Genomic DNA, 22,282 nt, shown 5'->3' with positions numbered 1-22,282 from the left:
ATGTACTAAAATTATGGGTTTTAGTGGCTTACAAATGGGTTTTGGTGGATGATTTGGATTCCTTGGACCCTTGAATATTTCTTTACCAACACCAAAGTTCAAATGTTAGTCATAGTTTTAAAATTATTGATTTTTACAGGAATCATCAGAAACAAAGATGACTGGTGCGGTCAATGACAATTCACTTGTTTGTATTCAACTTCTTTTAACCAAAAAACGGTTGTGGAGCATCTCTTTCATCAGTTTACACCCTTTGATATAGTCTCACAACTTGCAGATAATATATTTATCAGGGAGAGTCTTTTAAAATGGATTGACCACACTTGTATGTGTGTCTGTCCTTCTGTCTCCCTCCCACTACCTCTTTACATCACTCTCTATCTACCTCTCTCTCTATCTTTTATCTGTCTGTCCTCTTCCCTAAATCTTTCTCTGTGTCTGTGTGTCTCCCCCTCTCCCTTAGATCAGATCCCATGTTAACCTCAGGATTTGACTGGAGTGAGAAAAGCCAACCATCCTCCTTCTGTCTCTGCATGTGGTCTCCACTACACAGCTCTGAAATGAAAGCAGGGAAGAACATAACACAGCTATTGCTGGACTCAGAGTGGTTCTTAGTCCAAAAATTAGTTACAGAGAGAAACCTGGTAAAAATGAGCAGGAATTAGTGAGTCAAAGCACTGCGCATTCAGATGAATTGACCTTTCTTTTTGAAATACCTTTGTAATACATAAGCCTGCATAAGGTACTGGTAAGAGATGTTATAGTGTGCAGCTGCTCTGCATTTTTCCAAAATGGTTGAAAGTACAAAAAATTTATCAAAGCAGCCATACGCAATTCATTAGTTAAGATCTGTCAGTGGAAAATAAGGCTTCTTTTTTCCCCAAATTTCATGCATCAGAAGGTTTTTGTGTTATCTCTGAAGCTGAGGCCACACCACTGAGTGAACCAATGTTTGTTCTTTTTAGACAGTTGTTATTATCAAGTTGATAGCGAATACATGGAATAAACTAAGCTTGAAGTTAGGCATTGTATTAGCCTGTTGTTCATTTACATATGAATAATATAGTTCTTTCTTTTATGTCTGTTTTTCTGATGATAATCATAGTTTCTTTCACAGTCTGTTGAAGTACTATCGGGACTTAGTTTCACTTCTGTAAAGATATTTCAGCCAAAGTGGCACGACAGATTTTATCACAGCAGGCATTGCTGACACGGGATTTACTGTAGAATTATGTTTGTACAAATCAGTAAATTCCACAGTGGTTGTCGATTAGGTGACAACCCTCACTTTTTGTGTATGCAGATATACATCGTATGAATTTTGGTATGTTTGCATGCACTTCATATAATGTTTGTGCATGTTCTTTTGTCTAGCACACTTATTTTAAATGTTGTTTTTTTTTTAATTAGAAAGTTTTATTTAATATGTAAATATGTTTTGCCCTTCAGTGATAATTATACATATTCTGGAAATTCACACATTGTTTAAATGGTTCCAGAAGTCTCCAGAAGTCCAGCAAGACTGGTTGATTGGCAGTGTCTCCTGAAATGGCATGCTGGACTTCAGTTCAGACAGTGTGCTTCCTTTCTCTGTTGCTATTGCTGTTGCCAAGCTGTAGGCTCTCATCACTGGACCCTGATAACAGTTGCTATGGGATCACATGGGGACGATGAAATGGGGTTTGGTCCCCATTTCAGAAACATTGTTGTTTCTGAGCTCAGGACGATGTCTGGTCTCAACGACGTCTCCATGAGGTACTCGGGGAATTTAAGTTGCTTCCCAAGATCCATCCTCATCTGCCAGTCCTGAGCTGTACTTAGGAAGCCTGCTTGGACTTTGGGTCAATATTTGAATATTCATAAATGAAACATATGTGAGGGACAATGTGTTTGGCAATAATTGCTAAAAAAATATGGTTACATTTTTACTCATATTTTAAAATATAGAGTCTGTATTTTGGATATTTTTATTTTTAGATCATTTACCTTGTTTTGACACCCTAGGTGTCAGGTTAACTGTAAGTAATATTTTCATGTTGCAGCAACCTGGCCTCCCTCCCAGCAGCTGTTGAGAGTGAACATTTCTCTGCATCAACAGCTATAGTCATTCTCCACAGCCGTTCCTATCACGAAATAGGGAAGGACTGAGTGTTAATATTACTCTCTGTGCTATAATGAACACCTCTGCAGTATGAGACAGTAAAGAATTAAGCAGCATAATGACATAGAAACAAGGACCAGTATAACTTGATAAGGGCTGTTTTTTTGTTGCCATATCACAATCAGGGGCCCAAAAGACTTTGCTGTTAGATCTAATCAAGAGCAAAAATAAGTGGCCAAAGTTTCTCAAACATAGCGCTTTGTGTCCATAGCAGAAAGCCCCAACGTATGATCTCACAGACACATTTAATGGGAGGTAGTGTGCACAATTAACATTTTTGTTCAAAGATTTTTGCAAATTGATGATGTAACTCAGAGAAATACCGTAGAGTGGTCGCTCATTGATCGTAAGGGTTATTATGTTGAAACTCATCCCTCCTGTGGCTATCAACGCACAATGCCTGGTGAGAATGTTAAATTGACTTCCATTTTAAGTAGATATTTAGTTTTATTATTGAAATTACTATTTCGGTTATTTGTATCTTTAACAGATGGAGGCCTAGCTACGACATTTCCTTTTGGCAGTATTGCTTTATTCCCTTCACGCATACCCCATTGCCAATCAAATACAGTAGAAGATCCCAGCAAATCACCTAAATGCTGTCGTCTTCAAATGAACTGCCAAGATGCAGAAAATTTAATGTGGTATTTTGAATGTTAACATCCTGATGATTTTATTTGATGGAAGCTGCTTAAATGAGTTGCTACATTAGAGTATGAAAAAACGCCATTTGTCTAAGGTTTTTTTGGACCCGTCTAACTCTGTCTCTGTTTCACCAGCTCTCACAGAAGGCCAGCCTGGGTCTTTAAGAGGAGGGAACCATGGAAATGTAGAAGAGGCAAGAGACAGGCGGGCAGCGAGGGAGTCCTACTGGGCCTACTCAGGTGAGACTTTGTTGCTCTGACAAACAAAGAGCACTCTGGCATGGTGTTCGTGTGACCCTGGCCGGCTGCAGAGCAGAGCTTGTTTGCCGTGCTCACTCTCATTCCTCTCCCTTTTCCTGATCTCTGTGGAAGCTGCAGCTCCAGAGACTGGGTTTTTTGGGCCTTGGGCATTAAATGATCTTTATTTTGCATATTACGCACATTGCATGTCATCACATTTATCACAGCTAACAGTGTGTCTGTAAAATTGCTCTGTATGTGCATGTTTGTGAAAGAGTACTTCATCTATTTGCGAGCTGTTGGCTCTCAACACTGTTCATGTGAAGGTATGTGCAGAGTGCCATTTCAGGACACAGATGCCCTATTGGCAGTTTCCACATGTCCTGAACTGGTTACCTGGAGGAGACTAAGGGCACCGGCTGATTAATTACTATGGAAATTGGCTAAACGAAGTAGAAAAAAATGCCTTTCTAATTGAAGAAAAACACATTGTGAGTTTTTTTACTCACACAGATGGTGTTAACCCTCAGCATTCTAACCATGGATTTTTTAACAGAATGTCTCAGCTGTGAGATGTGATTAGCAGAGGCCTATTAGGATATAACTTTGCATGTGTATTGTGGAGTAAACCTTTGTTTGGGGACTCAGAATGAACTCAGAATGTACTAACAAGCAAGTCTCACATAAAAACATTAAAATGTACTGTGAAATGTAAGTGTGTTTAAACATACATACACATACAGTCACACAACTATTATTCATTTACACTACATGTGAGTGAGTGTATGTGTCTGTACATAATGTCTATACTGTATAATGTAAGTATACACACAGTAACTTTTTAAAGTTATTAAATAGTCAAACTACAAGTTCAAGTATAAGTTACATTCAATGACAGGGTAGCACCTTTTCACCATATTATGTTTGTAAATGCAGTGTATTCGTATTTGGAATGTCAATGTTTTTCTTCAGTGACCTTGTGCTTTTTAAAATAACTTACATGAATGAATGCTCTATTTTATTAGATGTATTAAAGTATGCTGTGGTTCTGTGTAGGTATATGGTCTACTGAACTTCAAACAATAATTAATTACCACTAGACAGATTGCTGGGGATTCAAACGTCCTCTCAAACAGCGTATTAGACATTTTTCTGGGGGTATAGGAAATGTTTATGCCTGCACAGCTGCATTACACTCATGAGTATGTAAAATAACCTTCACTGATGCGTGATATTGCTGAAGCATTGAGGTCAGCGGTCTAATGTGGCCACTAAGTACCACAGCAGGAATCAAAGCAAAGGTGTATGCCGCTCAATTGAATTTGGTTATTGCCTGCCCTTTACTTACACTCAAACAGATTTACTACTTTTATTAAGACATGTGAAAGAGTATTTATATCCATATACTATTTCTATACTATACTATTTATATATTTATATTAAGACAATCTGAGAGCACAGAAAGAAAATATGGATACATTGTGTGCACTCCTTTTCAGTGTATTTTCAGTGTATTTCCATATCTGTCATTGTTCCGTGCCGTGGCAATAATAGGGAAAAATACTATGAAGAATTATCCTATGTGGTAGACACAGTTGCACAAAACAGAACGATGTTAAAGCACAGTCAGCAAAGAAATTTGAATGCTAACTCTACATAATCCATGTCTGTTATTTTAACACTTATAATACAGAGGGCTTGTTTACTTAATTTGCAAGATGTCATGTCAGCAAACAGGTTGCTGCCACTAGCCAAATGCATTTGGACATGTTTTTTATCTTCCACTCAGAATGTTTGACTCTTTCAAGTGGAACTTTGATAACTTTTTATGTTAAATTCAAAGCTGTCTCCTGAATCATTAATTTGTTTATACAGGGCTTATCCAGAACGTGTTAACATTGTGCATAGTTCTGCACAGATGCTCAGCTATGCATCTAAAACAAAAATTAATGAGAGAGCTGCACATTAGATTTTATAATGATGTATGGTATTGCAACAGTGATGACACATATAGTTCCTATTTACAGGGGATATTCTACAGTGGAGCCAGTTTTATACAGTGTTATTGTATTAATTGAACAGTACTTTGGTATAGAGCACAAACAGTGTACCCTTTTTTGGTATAAATCTTATTGGGCTTTTGCTTTTTCACTTAGTAAACCCCCTTAGTAAATTTACAAGTACATTGTGTATATTGGCAGATTATTCATTTATACACATAAACTAAGTGGCCCATTTTTATGATCACGTCTAAACTTGAAAATAAAAAAACAACCACTCCACATGAACAACAATTCATATTAAAGTGTTTTGACAGATAGTTCTGTTCATCCGTTTTGGAAAAATCATGGGGCGTTACTTTTTGAGCCATTTTGATTTTCAGTGCCCCTTACCTAAAAACCTTGTCTCCAACATAGGGCTGACAACCCACTTTGTATGGAAAAATAAGCACAAAATAATGTATTTGCTTTTCATTGCAATGATTCAAAAGTTGTGGTCAAAAGACGTGCGCAGGTTTTCATAAAATATTTTTTTTTTCTTTTTAATGCAGTGTTCTCAGAGTAGTACAACTCTTGTTACTGTGCGCTTGCCTGCAGCTTTATCATAGAATTCATGAAGACTCTTAAGCTGTGTACTTTTGTTGTTATTTTAAATATTTTGGCAGGATTATTTTACATTAATTAGATGATTAATTACAAAGCAGCAGGCTCACTGATGAGGTAAATGAAGGCAGAGATGGAATTCACAATGCCCATCGCCTTAAGAAGCAATTATTGCCTCCCCGCTCTGAACTTGCAAAGGGCGCCTGTGCCAAAGCAGCTAAATGTTTATTTATAACATGTTCTGAGGAGAGCAGACAGAATGAGAAACCAAAATGAAGCCTGACCAGGCATGTTAATGAGACTCCTGCTGGTTTGTATTCTTTTTTTCATAGCAGCTCCAGTTCTCCATTTTCCTCTGTTGTAACCTCCGATGTCTCTTTGAAAGTGACAGGGCCCCACATAAGGGCTGTGTGAGGCCTCTGTAGTGTGATAAAGACATATCACAACGATGGCCACCTCAGTCATGAGGGGCAATACTAGTGACAAGGAGCCTCTTTATGTCTCTGTGTCTCTGCTTCTCCCCCCTTTTACTCTGTCACTTCAGGTGGTTTTACTGGCATAAGAAATAAACATTTGTGCTAACAAAGGTGCTACATTATCTTTGTATTATGGCAAGCTTATTAAGGAAACCTCTTTTTCTCCTTCCACCTCTTGCTTCCTCCTTTTCAACTGCAATTTCTCGTGATCAGGCTTTATTTATATGTGGTAATGAGATCCCTTGGCAGCAGGTGTTACATACATACTGTAAGTATGCGAGATCTTTTTGTGACAATAACGTTTCAGGAATCAAGGTCTTTATGCATAGGATTACAGTTGGTTACATTTCCTGGAGAAAGCATCTTTTTCCATTGTCTCAGAATGTTAGGTTTATTTAAGTATGCACTACAGAGGTTTGAGAGACCTGTGATATACCCCTTGTGATAGAAACAGCTGGTATTTGTAATGCAGTTCTCCTGACTCCACTTGCAAATTGATCGCTACATCTGCCGCTGTGTCTTCTGGAATAGTGCTATTGACTGTTTGGACAGTAAGTGGCTCTTTAATTGAATACGACTTCGTGCCGTTTGCGTAATCTTTTTATTTGAGACTCTGACCCAGAAAGGATGTCGGAGGTCTTTCAAATGATCAAGTATGCCACATTGACATGACTCATGGTGATGGTTTTAGGCTCTGAAAATGTAACAAGATGTGTCTACCAGAGAGGCAGCTTCTTTATCCCTGCATGTGCCCCTTCTCCCACAGACACACATATTTGTTTTTCAGCACAGCATCAGGATATCTGCTTGTTTGAACAATTTTATCCTCCTGTTTTTCTTTCAGAGAGACATCTTAGTGAGAGAATTTCTGTAAAAGGACCATTGGAAGAGAATGAAATTAAAAATTGCTGCTGTGTTTCAGATGTAAATACTGTCTCCTCCTATCATTCTCCCTCCCTCCATTCAGAAAGACTGTTGAGAGAGATGCTGTAATTAACCAGTCATAGCCAAACAAGACTCTGGACTATGAAATGTGATTGGTCACCCCAGCCTCCTCCCAGAAATTCTGAGATCTGATAAGTTGTTAGTCAAGTTGTTCAACTCAATGGCCATTATTAACGGATAAGAACAGACCTGTTTGAATAACTTAATTCATCATGGGTGGAAAGCAGATTTTCTCTTTGGTGGGATAAAATTTTAGGGTCACTGGCCACTCTAGTGCTATCTTATAAATAAACAAATAACAAAGAACACTTGTAAAATGCAAGATTCCGAAACACGTACCCCTTCCAGTCCAGTTCAGTCTTGTCAATGGCAAGACCCCTGTGTCATTTTCCAGTGGTCATCTCCATACAGTCTCTCACCGTTCAATCACAAGCTACGTGTGACAGTGTGATGCACATTGTTCTTTCAGGGGAAAAATTCAGCTGGATTTGACAACTAACTTTAAGAGATCGTTAGCTGCCTTTTACCATATCTGTCACATCACATATTTTAATCTCTGGCTATTTAATTGCTCCTGCTGATTTGCAGTGAAAATGCGGAGACACATTTTGGGGGTCAAGCCCCCAAAATGGGGGGAAATGTAAACCTAGGATGGAAAATGAAGAAAGCAGCGTAGGTTTCTTGTCTGTGAGAAGAAGTGTTCAGACAATGCCTGCGTGGCTAGCTATCTACAGTAACTAGCTGGTAGTAGTAGCAAGCACTACCGTGTTCCAGCTGTCCGCTTTAGCTGTAACAGTATCTTGTTGGCTGCCTGGTAACTAGTTAGACTCTTTTACTTAATAATATATGATTTTGCTAATGTTACAATACTGATCATTGCATCACAGTGTTAATTTTCACAGCTTTAGTTTTAGTCTTAGTCTTTTGACTGAAAAACATATTAGTCTTAGCATGGCTCACTGATGAAAAGAAATATCTGTTGTAATCCTAGAATTTTATGCAGAGTTGATCCACAATAATACCCTGACTTTTTCATTTAACTGTGGTTTTCTTTAATTTACTGTTTAATGACAAGTTGTCTGATGAAAAAGTTCAAATAGAAGTTCTTGTTTTGAATTCAATTTTTCATTACCTGGTCTGTGGATATGATTAATATCAATTGAAATAAATAACAGTTGCAGCTTTGTGGAACAGCTCTGTACATTTTTAATGCAATAAATTATTTTGCCTTGTGAAAATTCCAGCTGGCTGGTGAATTTTTTTCATTGACCAGCCACCCTGGACAGTGGACCAAAAAGTTAATTTCAGACCCTGCTTTGGCTAGCTGAATTGGAAGGCTACAATTCACTGATGGCACTTTCAAGTGAATTTTCTGCTGTATGTTCACATCCTTATATAAATTCCTGGCCTTGAATGAACACATTATAAAAAGACCTGGTATTGATTTTGATTTATTTGAACAGGGAAATGTGCCAAGCCTAAGCTGAAGCATTTAGTGCATTGAACCATCATAATCATATTGATAAAATCCTCCTTGCAGGTTTAAATGTTATGTCCCTCCTAAACTGGGTCTATGCCCCACCTTGGTCATCTCATTTAAAATATTCTGGAGATGCCAATGGCAAGCACAATGAGAAGGTAGATGTCATAAGCATTTCCAACTAGTACAAGCAATGGTTGATGGGATCTGTATTTGCACTTTGAAGTAGGAAGTTGTAGGTTCATCCATCAGCTGAATCACACAATGGTTCACTGGCCTTGCTGGTGATGCATTTATTAGGGTAATAGCCCAGCATTATACTGGTGTCCTGTCAGGGTAATGCATTTGGCAAATGCCCTTAATCAAGCCAACTGGCAGAGCATGAGATTTTACACTGCAAAATGCAAATTGAAGATAAGTTATATTAATGTAAGACAACTTACAGCTACCCTAAAGTGTGATCATTGTAGGAATAGTAGTCTCATTCCACCACTGGCGGGGCAAGGCTAAGTATGAGCAGGACGTTGTCATGGAGGCTTGCAGAGAAGGAACAGACAGGAGCACAGGGTTTGAGATGGATGGAATATAAATATATGTATACTCCAACCACAACTCACTGTTTTAAATAATAGATCTGAAATGAAGACATCACCAGCAGGTGAGGCGGTCAGGCTGGGAGTATCCCATCCCTAGAAGCTAAGAGAGTTTAGTCAGTGGCACTTTCACAGAATTTCTGTTGGTGAGAAACCTTTGATCCTTGGCAGAGAGCAGAATTCCCAGGAGGAAGAATTTTGATTAATTCTAGCCTTAATTCTAGCCTCAGGTGTAAATAAGATGAGAAGTAACCATGTATGTACATTTACATAACCTGTTAGAGAGGTTTCAGTTCTGGAACAGGGAAAGTATTAAATGTGAGCTTATTGTATTGTGTTGTCGGTTGTGTTTCTTGTAAGATGCTATGTCTCTCCAGATTGCATTTAGCTTTGTACAGAGCTCAGTTTAATTCAATTTTTCCTTGCATGTAATTAAGAAAAGTTACGCTTTTTTCCCCATTGTGTTTCAATTTGTTTCAGTTATTACTGCTATATTTTGTTTTCTCCCCAGCTGATACTAATGTATCATTTGTTCTAATGAAATAATAAAAAATATTAAACTAAATGTAAAGTGGTTACTGTTCAGTACTTCCTCGCTGCCTTCTACAACCCTTGTTGCTGTGAAGAGTTACTTACGTAGACAGTATGAGACTCCTTTTGAAGCTATGTGTTGGGGCCTTTTTGATTGTCTGATATGCAAATAAAGGTAATTGTGCTCAGCTGAGAGAGAAGCAATATTCAGTTGCATGTAGGTACTGTCATTACACCTCATGAACTGGCAAGTGCATTAGCCAGAGATGCACAGTCTGAAATTTATTCGAGTTTATTTAAAGCTTGTGCATAAGGAGTGATTTTTCATAACAGACTGGTAATATCGCACACAGAGCAACCCCACAGGCAATTGTGTGTGCATCATTTCTCAAGTTAATTATCCCCCGTATGTTGTGTGCGCATGTACTTTATTGAGTGTTTGTGTGAGATTCTGAATGACTGATTGAGAGTGAATGTGTTTGATTGTGTTCTCTTGTGTTCCTTGTGATCGCTTCTCTTTTTGCTTCTATATCTAATTTTTGCACAGACTCAAGTGAGGGGCAGACATGTGGTTGTTAAATTGGGGGTGAATCTCTCCAGACAAAATCTGTGTGAGTGTGTCTGCTTATCTGTCTGTCTGTGTCTGCACATGCATGGCTTTATTCATGAATTTGTGCCGGCAGTAGGTGGTAGGGATGGGAGGTTGAAGCTCAGCAGAATCACTGGTACGATAGCAGTAACACCTTTTAAAATATTTCTGGAATCAGGGCTTGAAGATAACATGCAGCCCTACAGAAGAAAGTGTTGTTCCTGGAATTAATGAATTGCAGAGAAAAGCACACCCTTAGCAGGCCCCTCTGAGAGAGTAATGTGACCTCTTCAGCCTCTAAGTGGACAAACTCACTCCATCCCCCAGTGTAGACAGCTATCCTTGATTTTTTGGGAAATATGTCAGGGCATTTTACAGGTTCTTATGTTTGTGCAGATGGAAACAAGATGTTTCAGGGCATATATGGGACCATTCAGGTAAATGCAGGACAAGTTGTTTAACATTAGGATGTTTTTCTCTGCTGGGAAAAGGATTGATGAATTTATGGTAAATGGGTTTTTTTAGGGACCTGCAAGCTTGAGGACAGTGAAAATTACATTGATTTCAAGTTTGGATATAGAAAACAAGGTAGTTGCAGGATTTGAGGAAGGTGTATGTGATTGTGATCCTTGGATTGTGATACCAGACACCAGTTTTGAGGGAGTGTCTGTTTGACAATCATCCAAGTGATTGTGAGATATATGGAGTAAATAATGTAAACCTAGTATATACAATGAAATTTAATTGAAACAAATGTGAAAATATTTACTATATCTACTACTATTGTGGTAGATATAAATATCTTAAAATTGGGATAGTAGGTATGCTATCTGCTGAGGTTTGTGGAACATACCCAGATGGCATACCTCATCATCCCAAGTAGACTAGCTAGTAATGTGCTTGCTAGATACTGGTAACTAGCTAGCTACATCTGGTCTTTGAGGTTCCTTAACATCTTTAAAACGCGATATGTCCTTCATCACCTCCAGTCGGCCAGTTCTATAACTGTGTGCAATAGCTGTGGGTAAACTCTGCCAAGGTGGTGTGGATGACATGAGAGAATTCATGACAATCTATTAGTGCACACATTTCATTTAGCCAGTTCATTTAGCCATGTTTGCAGTTACATACTAAAAAGTAACAATAGAGATAAAGATAGAGCTATGTATCATAACATTGCTTCTAATATTGTTGATTTTTCGCTTATGTTGTATTGTACCTCACTTGCAAGTCTCTTTGTATAAAAGCAACTGCCAAATGAATAAATGTAAATGTAAATACCTTAATAAGTATCAATTCAGTGTGCTGACAAGACTTATGCATTGCTCATGCAAGTTTAATGAAGAGCTAATTTCATGAATTTCTCATCTTATGTGGGTTTTACCAGCATTTAATATAAGTAGCATATGGCAGTTCTTTGTTACTGAATGAATTACTATGACTGTAAGTAGTATTTTGACTCTTGCTAGTGTCTATGTAATGTTTGCCATTGTGGGTTACGTGGCACCGTTTCAATCACAGGTCCCTTGCCAGCTAGCATTTGTTTTCTGTCTCTTTCAGTCTTCTCTGCCTGTACAATACTTACTTCCTCCACTTCATCTTTTTGGTTGCTCTTAATGTTGTAAGATGTTAAGTTGTGACTAATGTGCTGATCATAAGATCACAAAACTCAAGGAGTCAACATTTTCATCTGTTCATAGTGAGTTTTTTTTTCCTCTTTCTGGCAATCATTCTGTGCCAGTGTTTTTGTCACTGGGTGCTGTTGAATTATATGAGTAATTCTTATAAATCAAGTGCAAAGTATATAAATAGAGTGCAAAACATTTCCAGTGCTGTGTGCAGTCCTGAAAAACTACAGTCATTTAAGTTTACTGTTACAGTGATGGTGATTTAAAAATAGTGACAATGATAGTGACATTAAAAATTAAAAATCACATCATTATTATGAGTTGTACTGCTGTTTTCATGGTTATTATAATTATCATCATTGTCTTCACGAGTGCTACTGATATTTTTATATTGTTATTTGAGGAGGTAGTGTTGATAAGTCTTGGGGAAATTCAGTAGAGGGTAGTGTTTGTTGGCTCATTTGTTTTTTCATTCTGCTCCCAAGTTATCTATATTGAGAATTATGCAAATTCCTGTTGATTTGTCTTTTTTTCTAAATGAGCTGGATGTTTACAGTGTAAATGTACCACCTTTGTTAGCTTAATGAAGCCTGCTCTACAGTGCTTAACCTACACAGTTTAGATGTCCTTGCTAAAGAGAACAGATACTAAAATTCATAACTGAGAGCACAGTATCTATAAATAGAACCCTTTTAAAAGAACAGGAGAGGGGACAGGGCCTACAACAATTCTTACACATCAAGGTAAGCTTTATGTATATGTAGCACAGGAGTACATGTATAGTGTATCTAGACCTCCAGAATATGAGTAATGAAGTTTATTTTAATCAGGGGTCTTAATGCTACTATAAGCCCTGTTTTACCCACAGTCTGCCTCCCCATACAATGTCAGGAAATTAGTTGCACACAGATAGCTTTGCTATTTGGAAACTGCTTTCACTACAATATGCACTATGCATCATTTTTTTTGTGTACTTAATGTGTAGCTATTTTTTGTTATGTGTTTCATTGCCATTCCCGGAGGTTAAATAACATATGGAGGTACATTATTGGATTCTTATGTTTGGCCTCTTGGGATATTTTATCAAAAAAAAAATGTTTTGTTCATGTGTGTGCGTATATGTATTTGTGAGTGTGTGTGCGTGTCTGTTGTATAAAAAGCTGTTTTCTACCTCAGCTTAGTGTAAAAATTAAGTGCTAATAAGGAGTGAAAATAAAAAATAGCAGATAGAACAATTACCTGTACGGTAATGTTAATGGAGTTGGATGTGCACTGTGGGCTCCTGGCTTCTTAACCGAGAGACTACAGTGACTGCGAGAGTATACAAACCCATTAAAACAGAGTGAGGAGGTAGAAGAGTGAAATGAGGCTTTATTGTTGCAGCCTTATGTGGAGATGAGGACATTGTGGGACTGAGTGGAATGGGATGGTTTGATCCAGGCCTCAGTAATGGAGGACTCTGGGAAAAGGAGCACTGCCTCCCTCACCTCATTGACCCATGAATCGGGAGGCGAGCACCTCCTCAGTGGTATCTCGTAAGTGACCTGTAGCAGTCCCTATGAAGCAGCATTAAAGAGAGACTCAGACCCTGCAAGACTTGTATCATTTGCTCAGCAGACGCTTCCTTTTCCAGAATGATTTACATAGCTTACATTTTGTCTGTTACACATTCATGCAATCAGATGGCTGTGGAAGCATTTAAAATGAAGAACATTGCTTCGCACGCCAACCAAGATTCACACATTCAGATTACAAGGCTAGTTCCCTAACCATTAAGCAACAAACTTCAAGGTTTCAGCCATTCACTTTTTTTCTCCAGTTCCAGCTAAACTTGATTTAGGAATGGTAATAACAAAACAAAAATAAAATGAAACAAAGTCATTCTACATTTGAAAATGACTCTTTAAGTTCCGTGTTAATATTGAAATGTCTACCAGAGATCATGTCAAAGACTTTGATGAAGTTGTTTGCTAGTAAAGACATTGCGTTTGTTGTATAGTGTCCTTTTATTCTTTAAGTCAGCTATAGAAGTCAACAGAGGTCTTACTGAAAACATGTTGCTTAGCAATGGCAATTGATGGCCTTCAAAGGTTGTACCTACTGTTTTTCAAGGACTGTTTCTCTTTTATACACCAAATGCACTTCTTGATGTAGGATTTAAGGATTTAAGATTTCTTGATGTAGGATTGAGGATTTAAGAACCTATCAGAGGCCCCAGTCCCCAATACCATCACACACAAGGCCCATAATTACAACTGGCTGCAGTAAATCACTTCTCCTGCACAATGGGGAAAGAATGATTCTTTGACATCTTGCTGCAAATTCTGTTTTGCCATTTCATCTCCACATATCCCTGTGTTTGAGTCAAATGGAAGGTAACACTGCTGAATATTTTAAAACAAAACCTCGAGTGCATTTAGTGATATGATGTACCTCAACATTGCTGCTCAACTTCAGGCCTTGTGGAATTTCTTTAATGACAGGAGGAGTGATGATATTTCAGAAATTCCCCTTCCCCCCTTGCCTCTTAATATGGGCAGTCTCCCATACTGCAGCATCCTTGTGCTCATTGTACCATTCTAAAGGCACCTGGTTTGGGCATGCTTTTCCCTGCTGGATGTCTCAGATTGGAAATGAGTTTCATGCTGTGGTTTGGCATTTAGGTGCATATTTTTTGTTGCTTTACAAATGATGTCCATTTTTGTTTCACCCATTCTTTCCATGGTCACATGCTGAAATGGAGGAATGTAATAAAACAAATATTTCATTTTTTCCCCTTTTGAGTGGAGTGGTGACCATTGTTCTGTGTGACACTCAAGCAAAGTGAATTGAGTTGAAAAGGGTATGAGACAGAAGTGTTTTCACAGTAACCTTTAACTGGTACAGTTACAGGAGTTATTTTGTTTCCTTAAAGATAAAAAACAAAAACAAATGGAGAGTATAAAATAAATCTTTGTGTAGATAAAATCAAAAGCTTGTTTTAGAATGTACAGTATCTGTCACAAGTTTGGAGACACTTTTTTATTTTTACTATTTTTCACATTTTAGAGTAACAGTAAAGACATCAAAACTATGAAATAACATGAATTGAATCATGCAGTGACCAGAAAAAGTAGAATAAACAAATCGGTCTTATATTTGAGATATATATAACAACATTTTCTTATATTTTAGGTTCTTCACTGTAGCCAAAATGTTTTTAAAAATTTTTGCAAAGAAATACATGGTTATCAACTTCACTATTTATGTTTGTCTGTGGAACAAATTTCAAGCATATAAGCATAAGTCTTTAGATCAAAAAGTTTTTAAATGCATGTTTCCCATTATCTTAATCAGGTGTGTCCAAAGTTTTGACTAGTAATGTACTTTTAAAATAAAAAATATACATGTGCAAAAGCCTGTGTCATCTGTACTAGTTCAAAAAAGATAACTACACTTTAAGTGTAATATTGCATAATATAAATCATGCTTCATTATACATTGTACAAATTGTACAAGTGCATTAAGTGCAGAGACTTTCCTCAAGGTCTGTTACATGACACCACTGTGTTCAGTGATGGAGCTTCTGCCCTCCCCACAGGAGGTGTAGATGCAGAATTCATTGCGACTTCTCTTTAGGCTTGCAGACTTGAAAAAGGCTTTCCCCAAAATGTCTGCTGTGTATAAACTCTGATTAACTCCTGCTGGTTTGAGAGAAAAAATAAAATGCTGTTTTCAGTTTAAGATATTCTGAGTGAATCTGGTAAAGTTGCAGACTTGTGCACATATAATCAGCAACATAAGCTTTTAATGGGCACATTTATGATTTTCGACAGCAATCACTCTATTGCAAAATGTCTAGACAATTTTGTCACTCTACTGCTTATGTATAATACACCTTCAAAATAATTTGCACTATACAACAAAGTTTAACGCTTCTTAAATTCAACAATATTTCTTTGAATCAAAATTCAGAACCTCTTAAGAGTTTGTTCACATCGACGTAATCTGAATTTTCCACTTTGGAAGCTATCGTATGGCAAATTGTACAAGTACAATGAAATGAACAAAATCAGAGTGAATTGTTGAAAGGGAAAAGGAAGAAATGGTTAGCTGAATTTTCTATAGAATGCTGTCATACTGGAACATGTAAAAGTAAAAAATTTACAACGAAATGTCCAAAGTCAATCAGTGAATTTCTGAGTGAGGAAAAGAGAGAAACAGTAGGCTAAATATAACTGGCATCCAGAAGTACTGATTAGGAGAGAAGCACTGGGAAGTGTCTGCACTTGAAAGTGTTTTGTGGCCTAATTGGCATGTTCTGGGCCTTGGGCAAAACACCTGTTCACTTTCCCCTGCTGCCCAGTCCCCGTTATCTGATCCAGTGGCACTCCGTACAGCCTGAAGGAAAGGGGCCAAAGACGAGCAATGATAAATACAAACAGCATCTGAATAATTAAGCAGAAGGCTAAAAACCGTTTTGTGAAGCGGAGGAAAGGTTTCCTAGCTTGACCAGCTGTTAGGCTGCATGCAGACTGAAGAAACATGCTGATTGTGCAAGATCACAAGTCTGAAAGTGGAAACAGCATCATGTGCTGTGTGAAAAAACTAGTGTGTCTACAAAAATGTCTACAAATTGTAAAACAATATAGTGCAAAATGTATGAAGGGTACTATACAAATAAAAGTTGTAATTATTGTTATCACAGCTGTTGATAAATGTTGACACCCAAACTGCAACGTGTAGGCCAAGATAGAACATCAAAACCGTCTATAACAATTATTAATCAAAATTACTGGGATAATTGCATCTGCTGTCTCTCCATTCTAAACAGCGCTTGACACTAATGTGAAAGATCATGGCAGGAAAGGGTGCGATTTAAAAATGAACAGTGTTTAAAAACCAACTTACTTTAAGGTTTTTTAACTGTATCAACCAACACTGTGCGCATTACACTTTTGATTTGGCTTCTGCCAAGTCACTAAAACGATGGCAGTGGAGTGTGTCCAAAATGCACTACCAAAAACATCCTTTCCCTCTGTCTGAAAATATAACCAGTACTGTACTCACGAGGCTGCCTAATTCTCAATACGTACTCATCTTCTTTGCAGAAAATTGGTATTTACTCCCTCTTATGGATAAAAAGCGAGCCTCAGCATTAATGAATATTCATTACCTCCAGGACATGAGACATCTTCTCTCTACCCAGCTACATCCACTTTTCTATATTTGATTTGCTTTGCCATATGAGATTGCAAGGTATATTTAGACCCTGTATTACAGTCTCATCCTATTCCAACATGGCTATCAATAAGCATGTCCTTGGTTCCAAGTCTATATTATTGATTTATTAAAGGATCAGTAGTTACTTTACCTATATTTTCTGTCTGGTACAGAGAATTACAGCCCTATGAGATACCCCCTGATGGGGAAAAGATATGGAGTAATACTTTGTCATTCTCATCCTCTCACCCATTTCAGTCTTATTCACAGAGTCTATGTGACTCCACTTAAACATATCTATTGGGATTCAAAGGGATTCAAAGTCCTTTCTGTACGAAAATAACACAAAACACAACATTGCATATATTCAGGGATATAATAATACGAGTATAATTTCTGAAATATCTACAACATTAATCACAACATCCCTTTAACTTTTAAATGATGACTCAACATTACAACTAACCATAACAGAACATAGACTAATCATAGATGCCTCTATTGTCACCAAGAAAATTATCCTACAGACATGAATTACCCCAAACCGTGAATTAGTTAAGACCTGGTTGACTTCTTTAAAGAATATAGAATAACTAGAGCAATCCACAGCCAGATTCCATAATGCTTCTTCTACAACACTACAGTCATGGACATCAATTTGTGGCAAATTCTCAAGGTACATACATCCTGTTATTCCATTAACCATTAACCTTTTTTTAAGTTTTGGATGAATGCTTTCTGTCATTGTCATGCTGGAATGTCCATATTTGCCCAAGGTTGAGCTTCTTAGCAGAAGGAGTCATATTTTTGGTTGAAATACCCTGATATGTATTGGAGTCTTAACAAAGACTCCGTGACCCACAACTGCAAAACAACCTCAAAACATTGTCGACTCCGTATCATATTTCACAATAGGTGTGGGCTTTTTCTTAACATAAGCCTTCCTTTTTTACACCACACATAATGTTGATGAGCATATCCAAAATGCATAATTTTAATTTCATTCACAATTTTTAATGTGTCACACTTAATCGCATAGCACATTCTTCCCAAGTAATTACCCTAATTTTATTCCACAAAACACAAGGATTTCAGTAGCAATCAATGTTATTCTGGAGAATTGATGTCAAGGATCAAAGTAAGACTTCTCAGCCACTCCTGTTCCTGCCCTCTATTCCACTTAATTACTGTACCTGCATCCCCTGAGGCATGTCACACTATTAAAATAAAAGGACCTACATCCACACCAAATTGGAGTCTTACTGTTGCTGTCCAGGGAGGAGAGATGCTTTCATTTAGATGCTGTCTAGCTCTATACAATTTCCAGCTCCAGAGAGTAAGCTATCGTGACAGTTCTCAACTGAAGCAGATAACTGGACACTCCCTAATTAGTTTTTACATTGCAAAGATGTGCTGGTACATGCCTAATTAGGTCAATGTCTGGTAAAATGAAACATGTTAATGCACCCCCTCTCACTTGAATAAATAGTAATGACAGGATATTCTTAATGTGTAATGGTGAGGTATCACTCTTATTCTGAAGCAGGTTACAGTGTGACTGACCTTTCATTTAATGACCATGAACCTTTTTCATGTTCATTTATGTCATTCCATTGTCTTTACAGCATTGTGCATAGTCGTAAAGAACACATTTTCTTGTTTTTACTCACAATGAGAACCTTCAGTTTTTTTCCTCTGTTTTTCCTCTGTTTATGTATATGCTGAGTGACTGGCATATATTTTACCTTTCCATTTTGATGACTGATTCCAACACTTGTAGGTTTTATTTCTTATTGCTGTGTCACTGTGTCTGCAGTGAGCATTGTGGTTCCCTCTCAACAGGGGCTGCAGGTGTGTTTTGATAAATATTCTATATTGTCCCAGTGGTTTGTGCTTAATTAATGTAGTTCTTTTCATCTAGAAGTTCATAATGCATAATTATTCATGATTTATCATGATCATTGCTGTAGTCTAATAATGAAGTCAATAATGAATGCCCAACTTTCCAAAGTTTATGCACTTCCTCTGATTTAAAATGTATTTTTTACTAGGTATAACTCTTGTCAAAACATGCTGTTTTCCTGAAGTCTGTAGTTGTAATGTCTCCTTTCTAGTCCCAGATGTTTCATTGCTCATGATTTCATGTCACTGTGGGTAACCTCTATGAATTGATAAGAAGGACTTAATATTTTTTCAATTTCATATAATGTTATCCAAATCATTCAGAATATAAATGAAGTTAAGAACAATTCTTAAATACAAGTTTGGCATTTCCAGATTTTCTTATCTGGCATCCACCCACACACTGCTTAAATCCCTAGCTCCCGACTAGAAATGCCTCTAAAATGTAATTATGAATTCTTACTTTGTAATTAAACCTACTGCAGGGACAAAACAAAATACAAATTAGCATTGGTAGTGAAATTATTAAGATGGTAAGTGTTGTTGGATCACTCCCTAGAATTACAGATGTCCCTGTGTTTCAAGATGTTTTTTAGAAACAATGTTACACGTCTAACACAGAATACTTACTTTGAATTGCTTGTTAAACAGGCATGTTTACTTTTTTAACCTATATATTTCTCATGAGCAGCTGCTCTTTGGGATTCTGTGTTGCAGACATAGACATGGATGAAAGCATCTCTTTTCTCTCTGTGAGAAACTGTCGTGAGGAGAAACTCATGGCGGTTTTTTACCATGCATCTCGCTGATTTATGACAGTGCCTGTACTGTATACAAAATGAATGCAAACTGACTAATTTAGAGCCAAAATTGTTGAATTTCCCTAGATCGTGGTTGTTTTCTGTGATTGGAAAGATGGCATGTTTGTGAACAAGCAAGCTTGATTTAATGTCTGGGTGTAAGACCCTTCCTGCATGTCATATGCTATGGCATTGTGGGGAAAGGCAAAGACAGGCGAAGGGGCTTAATGAAGCCGGAAAGTGAGCATTAATTAATCTCATGTGTCATTGCATCAGCGATTGGAGGGGGAAAAAGTTGAATGAAAAAGCAGCTGATTACACAGTGTGAAAATTGTAGTGATATGGATCAGTATGGATCAGCTATCTAGAGGTGAAAATGGAAAATTGCCCTCTGGTAATGCTGTTACAGTATGGCAGACATTCTTTCATGCTTGTGTTTCCTTCCTTCTCAGCAGCTGAAATGCAAGGGACACCCCATATAATAGTTATATTGTTTATTCCTCACCAGGGCAGGCAACATTTTATACAGTCTCATGCATTCTGTAACTCATTACAAATTTCAATAGTGATAAAGAGTTTAGTATCAGGTTTCCAGGTTTCCACCCATGATTCAAACTCTTGTTGTAGGCAGATCTGCAGAGGTACCTGGGCCACAGTGTAATATGTACAAGAGGAACTGTAGAGCTTTAAGAGGCCTGTGATCCAGATCTCTCCCTATAAAAAATTCTGGTTTGGTACGCATTTCATTCCCGAGTGCCCCATGGACCCATCATGCTGTATGCAACTCACGTACTGAGGGTCTGTACATGTGGCATGTCAGACCATATGGAACAGGCTGAATAAAACATCAACTGTAATGCATTTTTCTTCACTCATGGTTAAAGTTTATGCCATTCAGATGCATGCATACCTGCTCTACTTATTATTATTTGTTTTTTGTGTGGATTAGTCATGGTTTATTTTTTATCATAATGTAATTGTGTCAGTGTAAGTATGTAATATGTAATTAAGTCAGTGTAAGTGCTGCTTTTTCTTCAAATTATTTTTCCCTGTATATATGTTGCTTGTAAGCATAGCTTAAATGGCATTTAGGGTGGTTCAGTCAGAAAATAAACCCCAGGGCATTTGCTTGTAATGCAATCCTGTAGGGATAAGTGACTGTGTGTGTGTCCATGATTTCCTATTTATACTAAAATTTATTTCATTCTTCAAATAGAAACATGTTAAAAGGCAGTTTGTGAGTAAATTGGTGGTATTTTTAAAGGAATTGCCCTTAGTACACTTTAGCAATGTGTTTGGTGTTTGGTACCCAGGTTTTTCAGTATATGTAAATTTGTGTGTGAACCTACCCTTCTGCTCCTCTACCACACAGCTAGTTGAGATTAGAAACCTCCAGCAATGCTTAGCATTATTAGGTTTGCTGCAAAGATCCCATGCTTTATATTTATTAACAACCGTCTTGTAAGGCATGCAGTCAAGCGTCAAGAATATTTACACCCAAGAGGTTAACTTGAAAGACGCAGCTAGCTCTTATGTGTGAGAGCTCTACTGTGCTCTGTGAGTGTTGGTGATTTTTTTTTTCTTTTCTGTGAGGCTATTATGCTGAGAGAGTTTTGTGTTTGTGTGTTTGTTTGCGCATGCCTCTCTACCTGTCTGTGTGTGACCTGCATCCACTAACTTTGACAGTTAAAAAGTATACTGCCATGCCTCAGATCTGAATCTTCCTATTTGTTTTATCTGAAAGATTCTGAACTGTTGAGCCCCAACTATGCTGTTTGTTAAGAATCTCGGGAGAGTATCTTTTCACTGTGGTCTCCTTCCCATGGAAGGGGACCATAACTTCTTAATGGAGACATAAGTCTCACATTTGTTTTTTGTGTCACGTAAATAGGCCCCTCAGTTTTTCTCAGCCACGTGATCCTCCTGTATTGCAACCGTTATCTTCCAGGAATCACTGTGGACACTCAACTGACATTAGTGTTTAAACAATTAGCAGTTACTCTACTAATTATACTACTAATTAAACAGTTAATGGATAAACTTAATATTCTTAAGAAACAAAGACATTCTTTGGCCTCCAGGGAGGAAGAAAGACATCCACGTTCACGATCTGACAAATGTGTTTGTTAGTGCAAATATTCCACATGGATTCCCGTAACTGACAATTACCCTTCATTTACCCTTAATTTTGTTAGGGTTTTATCCCATCTGTCATTTTCACAGACAACAAACTGTATTGCTCTGTCCCTTAATAGGTTTCATATTGGCCCTCTATTCAAGTTCACCCTTTGGTTTATTATATCACATTACACAGTACTCATTGCTAAGGATACCTCAAAGCCTCTCTCTGAAATTAAAGACTACATATTTACAGTTAATAATGTCTGTCATTACTACAAATAGTCCACAACAACTGTGCAGAGGTATGGAGGATAATCACTTTATTTACTCATAACAGCCTTGCATGATTCTATGTCAAAGAGCCTAT

The 22,282-nt window shown here is 37.5% G+C and overlaps 1 protein-coding gene across 2 annotated transcripts in view; it reads left to right on the top strand.

The window, feature by feature from the left end:
• The window catches only part of LOC118780998 (receptor-type tyrosine-protein phosphatase gamma-like), a 103,419-nt gene that overhangs the window by 19,492 nt on the left and 61,645 nt on the right, over window positions 1-22,282 (top strand). For both annotated transcript variants that reach the window (XM_036533826.1, XM_036533825.1), the window contains exon 2: window positions 2,941-3,045. In XM_036533826.1, coding sequence (XP_036389719.1) covers window positions 2,941-3,045 — 105 coding nt within the window. The remainder of the gene's footprint in view (window positions 1-2,940; window positions 3,046-22,282) is intronic.

This window comes from Megalops cyprinoides, chromosome 7, assembly GCF_013368585.1.
Source record: "Megalops cyprinoides isolate fMegCyp1 chromosome 7, fMegCyp1.pri, whole genome shotgun sequence".
Taxonomy (NCBI): domain Eukaryota; kingdom Metazoa; phylum Chordata; class Actinopteri; order Elopiformes; family Megalopidae; genus Megalops; species Megalops cyprinoides.
The sequence above is the reverse complement of the archived record's forward strand: the minus strand, read 5'-3'. Positions and strand labels throughout refer to the sequence as shown.